The 6,001-nt window shown below is 35.5% G+C and overlaps 1 protein-coding gene across 4 annotated transcripts; it reads right to left on the reverse strand.

Annotated features, from left to right (window-relative positions):
• Positions 1-537: 537 nt before the first annotated feature.
• On the reverse strand, positions 538-5,488 carry LOC107767907 (DUF724 domain-containing protein 3). 4 transcript variants are annotated; one of them, XM_075251272.1, is made up of 8 exons: positions 5,330-5,485; positions 4,304-4,617; positions 3,936-4,127; positions 2,930-3,035; positions 2,760-2,866; positions 2,407-2,467; positions 2,233-2,340; positions 538-1,379 (listed from the first exon to the last, which is right to left on the reverse strand). In XM_075251272.1, the coding sequence occupies exons 3-8, from the start codon at positions 3,972-3,974 to the stop codon at positions 697-699; spliced, it is 1,104 nt and encodes a 367-aa protein (XP_075107373.1). In that variant the 5' UTR covers positions 3,975-4,127; positions 4,304-4,617; positions 5,330-5,485; the 3' UTR covers positions 538-696. The 4 variants fall into 4 exon arrangements, with proteins under 4 accessions (XP_075107373.1, XP_016442502.1, XP_016442500.1 ...); XM_016587016.2 differs by lacking the exon at positions 4,304-4,617 and having other exon boundaries at positions 4,014-4,127; positions 5,330-5,487; XM_016587014.2 differs by lacking the exon at positions 4,304-4,617 and having other exon boundaries at positions 5,330-5,486.
• Between the last annotated feature and the right edge of the window lie 513 nt (positions 5,489-6,001).

A 6,001-nucleotide genomic window follows, 5' to 3' on the forward strand; every position in this document is an offset into this window, starting at 1 on the left:
ACACAACCACCCCGAGACGACGGACTATAGGTGGCAAATAAATACTCCTTTAAAAAAGAAAAAAGCAATTGAGATCTTTGAGTTTTTTGCATTCCAATTTTGTAAATCAGATGTTCCAAAACTTTATCTACTAGCATTTTTATTGAGCAGATCAACAAAACTTGAACTTGAGCGGAATTCTTCACTGAGTGAGAAGAATTTTGATGAAATACTTGTTGGTATTGAAGTACCACATCAATATCATATGTTAATGAGGACAACAATACGATTTCACAACATCTTTCATTTCAATTTCCTTTCTCAAATTTTGCAATTTTTGAGATCTTTTCAAAGAGTACCAATAATGTCTGACGAACATACTAATGCTTTTTTCATTTTTCAATTGTAAAACTTTACCAAAACAGAGTTTGTTTTTCTGATGAAGTAAGATGTTATATTGCTGGCATCAAGAAGATGCAATGAGCACAAATAAAATCCATTACAGCATGTCTTAAACTAAGATCAGCGAGCTAATAAAAAATATAGAGCACGGAAAAATAGGCTGTCAAAACTCAAGCCAGGGTAAGAACACCAATAAAATCAAGGAAATGGCCAACATTATTTACAGGAGTAAGATTACTCCAGCTAAACAGATTCAGTAGACATCTATTCGGCAAAACAGAGTTTGTTCATACTTTAATTTGTACAAAGTATTGGTCAGCAGAAGGGTGAAGCCGCTGTCCGTTCAAAGTCAAGTTGAACTTGACGTATTTCATCACGAATGGCACTCTCTTCAGATCTCAATTCAAAGATCACTTGATCCTTCATCTCTATCCTTTCCTTGGCTGACCTAAGTTCTTTCTCCAGATCTTTTACCTTCATAGCAATTTTACTGATCTCTTTTTCAGCTTCTTCTCTCTCAAGATTGCAGTCTCTGATTCTGCCCTTTATTTCATCAAACTTGTTTTGGAATTGAATTTGCCTCTCACTGTTCAACAGATCGTCTAATGGACATTTAATCTGCATTACATCAAATCCACACTCCTCCAAGTCCTTGAGACATGTCAGAATGTCATTGATGACCATTGAATTTTTAAGATCCGCAATGGTCAACTTTGATATCTTATCACCAAGGAAGGCATACTTTAGCATCTTTTGTAAAGCTAGTTCTTCTCGTTTCATCTCCTCATGTTCTGCTAAGGGTGAAAAGTGTGGATTTTGTGGAAATTTTGCAAATATTTCCATAGATTCAAGTGAGCTCCAAACAGTGGAATTTTTCTGAAATGGCAGTGCCAGGCTCGGCTCAGGAGTTGTGATGGAACTAAGTGCAGCATCTGGCCATTCATTAGATTGCCAAGGACTGTTATAGGCACATGGTTGGACTGCTGTAGGAGAAGCTCCTGCAAATACTGACTGGTAAACCATGCTACTAACGGGTCGTTTGGTAGGCTTTATAAGAATAGTGCAGGGATTAGTAATGCATGGGTTAGTAATGCAAGCATTAGTTATACAGAGATTATTTCCCATCCACTGTTTGGTGTGGTGTATTAAAAATTAAAATACATTGCATAATTTTTGAAAATTAGTTGTTTACAAAAATATCCTCCATATTCTTTAGCTTTAAGGGACTCTAAGAACAATTTTGCCCTTAATCATGCTAATGCATGCATTAATAGCCTTGGTATTGCTAATACCATGGTTTGCTATGCATTAGTTATATATAGGATAATACCAAATAGGGTGTATAACTAATACTTGTATTAGTAATACATAGGTTGAAAAAGTATACCAAACAACGGATTACTAATACCAAAAGTTAATGCATGCATTATTTTATCTACTGCATCCTACCAAACGACCCCTAATAGGCTAAAAGAACAACATGATCTAGACGTAAAATAACTGAAAACTGCAAGATACCAGAAATGAAAGGCACAAGCACCTGAGTTGGGCAAAAAAGGATAACCTGCAGCCCTTGCTTTTATTAGAAAGTGAGGTTTCCTAATTTTAGAAACCCCCCTCTATATTCAAATAGTTTCAAATAATGCAGGAACCTGGAGTTCACACTAAAGCTCTTGCTACAAAGGAAGTCTGATTAAACTTCCTCAATAAAAATTCAAACAAGCAGGAATAATTTAGCATTAGAATGCAATTTCATTGAGAACCATAAATTTCAAAACAAGATGCTTAACACATAGGTTATCAAGAATCGTTAAGATGAGCAGAAATATTGTGTTAAAAGGCATTCTTTACCTGCAGAAGTACTAATCCTGTTGGTTGAAGTCAATTCAACTTGATTTGGTTGCATTCTGTTCGTTAACAGTGCCATGGAGTGTGCTCCCAGGTACTTGTTTCTCCCGCCTATCATCAAGTAGAACATTTTGCAATGATGCAGTGAGCCAAAATAAAAAGTACAAAGTCAGTTACCTTCTAGCACTGCCAGTTTTCCATGATCAGACAGATTCTTAGTACTTTCTTTGACGCTATCCTGAATGAGAAAGAACAGAAAACAAACACCATAGTCAATCAGAAATGAACAGAAAAGTGAATTTATGGAGAAAATCAAGGGAACTCAATCGTATGGAATACATACTTCTATCAGTTACATATCACCAAAATCCATATTTTGGCCCATGCTGTAGGTAAAATATAAGCATCAGCATGCATTATTCTGGTACTAGGTCTAATTTTTTTAGTAAGGAAAAAAGAATGCCGATTATAGATTCTAATTACCCTACAGATTTGATGGCAGGTGAATGAGCACAATTATAAAATGTTACCTCAACCATCTTTACTTTTGGGTCAATTAGCTCCCCATCCTTATCTTCTTCGTTCAGCTCTCTGTTGATAACATTTTCAACATCTCCTTGTTTACTGCAGTCTGTATCTGCAGTTTAGTTGAGTTAGCAATGAGTCCCAACTAGGGAATTTAAAATTTAGAGTCACTTACCCCTATCGATAGAATGTGCAGTCCCGGCTGGTGAGCAATCTGTATTTTCTTTCATGACATGACCTGATTGATTATCTACCCAACCAACTTTTCCCGGTCTCCGAGTCTGCAAAAGTTAGACAAAGTACAACAATGGTCAAGCTATAGAGAACTCTTTCTTCCTTATCTTTTCCCATTATGATACATTTGTTATTGCAAATTAACAGATTTCGTCTAAACACAGCTGAAAACAGCCATATGTTTGAATAGGTTTATCCGAAAATCAGATAATCTGAATATTCTTTGTTGATGATCATACCAGACGCATTAGAACTCAGCAAAGTTCAGTTTAACATAGACGCAAAATTAGATCAACCCGTGCCCCCAAGGCATTAGTCTAGTGGTAAGAGAGATGTGTGGGTTAGGAGCACGTCACAGGTTTGAACCCTGCCAAAGACAAAAGCCTGGTATTTAAGTGGAGAAGAGTAGAGGGGGCAGGCTCATTATCCATCGAGTTTCGAACCATGCGTCATTGGCGCTAGCGGGTTTCTTGGTATTAAAAAAAAGATCAAGTCGCAAGACATCAGGGAAAGAGGAAATTAAATTATTAAATTCGGGCTGGTCAAGCAGTAGCAATAATAAATCTCATTTTCACAGTTGACACACTGAACGAAAAGATTGACAAACCAATTTGATATCTGACAATAAACCATTTTTTGTATATTTTCGCATGTTACCAAGATTTTTCCTGCGTGTTCAGGGGAAAAACTACGCTCTAACAGTTAGTTGAACAGTCTTAGAAAGCAATGGAGCACAGCATGTAACATGGAAATCAATTACGATTAGAAGCCCTCCTACCCTTGTTACCTAAGAAAGAACCACTCTATCAGGTATTGCACACATGTTATACCTAAAATAAACAATAGATGACCTAGATAAGTCCAAAAACGATAGAGCAAAAATGCAAATGATTATCGTGCAAAATATGGGAAGAATGATGCATGAGTAAGAAGAAGAGGGTAGAGACCAAAGGCCTGGGAAAATGTTGATTATCCGATGCTTCCATAACTTTTCTTATACTTCTTAATTTCTTCACAGGCTTTACCACATCGTCTCTAGATTCAGAAATCTCCAAATTCTTCCTAAGCTTCTTAGAATCTGATGTCCCCTTGTTGGTTTGATCCTTTGCAGCAGTTGAACTTCTATTTCGAAGAGCCGCCTGATATCATCGGCATAAAAGCAAGTAATTTTGTTACTTAATGGTGCAATATCCTGAATGAATAGACTCTAGTCTCTAGCTGTGAATAATAGATGTAGCATCACAACTCCCAAGCCCTCGAATTAGCGATAAAGCATCAGAAGTGTAGTGAAATCCAGTGAGAAATATCTTAAGACCTTGAGCTAGGAAAACATTTCCCAATGGAACAAGGTGAGATATAAGACAGATAACATCTCCTAATAGGCAACTGCTCCCAAGGTTTTGACATAACATCATCATTAACACGACAGATAACCACGCTTAAAAGCAGGTTATATTTAGGCATTCACATGACCAGCTTAGACTGTAACGTAGAAGTCGTGAAAACATCACAAATCACATGCTTTACTATTCTACTAGCAAGTGCTATTCTTCCAGCTGCAAATTGACCCCGTGAAGGTGCCCAATTTGGGATTGGTTCTGCCTTCTTGTATTTGCAGGCGCCTATAAACTGCCAATCCATTTATAATTGAATTAGTAGCCATTCATGTATTCCGATTTACACATTTATACTCACCGACATGACTTTGAAGTATCAGGTGAATTATAGGATGTAAATCAATTAGCAACATCGAAGTTATTTATTCATAAAATAGTAATGCCAATTTATTGACTGATATACGGCATAGAGGCGTGGATCCATCTAACAAATGTTTATACTCAACCCAGAATCCACATTTTCCTTTTTGGCCTTTAGCCCAAGTTCTGGACTTCGGTGATACTTGTGGCGTCATACCAAGCTGGAATCATACCAAACTACTATTACGAGGTGATGCCATCGGGTTTTCCATTTCTACTACTAATATTTCCTCAACTATCTTCATTGCTGCAGTGAGGTGAAATGTCCAAGCTTAAACAGTTTCAGAAGGCTAGGGTTTTGTTAAAAATGTAAAGAGAATTGGAGTTTTAATTAGGCGTTGGCTGAAAAACTAAAGCAGCTACTAGCAACTACCACTGTGTAATTGATTCAAATTTCTTTTGGGATTATTACTTGATGAAATTCAAGGAAATGTAGGAAAAACAAGTTTCTAGTTGTAGTTGGGTCGTGGAAAAACTATCAACAATCGTCAGCTTTATCACTAATGGTTCCATATTCATCCTCAAGTTTTCCAAATACAGAGAAATAAAAAATAAAAAAAGAGAAAGAGAGAAGAGAACCTAACCTTGAATCGGACCATCCTCAAAAGCTTCACGCTTTCACCGGCATCAGCGAGAAGAAGGGAAGGCAGAACGGCAAGGGTTTTCTTTCTGTTTCATTGTAGAGCATTTTCGACATGTTCATTTCAATTATTACCAAGTATTTTTACGTTTTTGTACCTCCATATTGAAAGGATCATTATAATTTAATAAAAAATAAGAAATTTGGAAAAGAGATTTACTAATTTTATTATCTCATCGTAAAATAAACTAATTAACAATTTTATTAGTTAAAAAGTTATTACATTCATAACATTACCAATTCACCGTACAAGAATATAATGAGATTCTTTAATAAATTAAAAAAGGTCAACCAATGAGTAAAAAAAGAATATTTATAAAAATTAATTATAGCAACAATTTTATCCATATATGCAACAGGAAAAAAAAAGATGAAAAAGTAGATCAATATTTCATATATATTTATTTAGAGTTTCGAGCTTTTTATAATAGTACTAGTTTCTCAGCATACGAGTTGCGCGTACTCTATATCAAAAAGTATAACTTTTTTAAACAATCACTTAAATATAATATTAAAAGTGGTATTTGAGTTATAGAGTAAAAAGTTAAAAACAAAAGTAGTACAAGAAAATAATAATTATTGCTTCTTATTTATCCAGAAAGAAACTCTATCGAAT

This window comes from Nicotiana tabacum, chromosome 4, assembly GCF_000715075.1.
Source record: "Nicotiana tabacum cultivar K326 chromosome 4, ASM71507v2, whole genome shotgun sequence".
Lineage (NCBI taxonomy): Eukaryota > Viridiplantae > Streptophyta > Magnoliopsida > Solanales > Solanaceae > Nicotiana > Nicotiana tabacum.

Excerpts from the sequence above, each read along its gene's own strand:
- LOC107767907 (XM_016587014.2), bottom strand. Across the intron at positions 3,036-3,935 it reads AACATTTTCCCAGGCCTTTG|ACTCGGAGACCGGGAAAAGT; the intron begins GTCTCTACCCTC and ends TAACTTTTGCAG. Across the intron at positions 2,867-2,929 it reads TGCACATTCTATCGATAGGG|ATACAGACTGCAGTAAACAA; the intron begins GTAAGTGACTCT and ends ACTAAACTGCAG.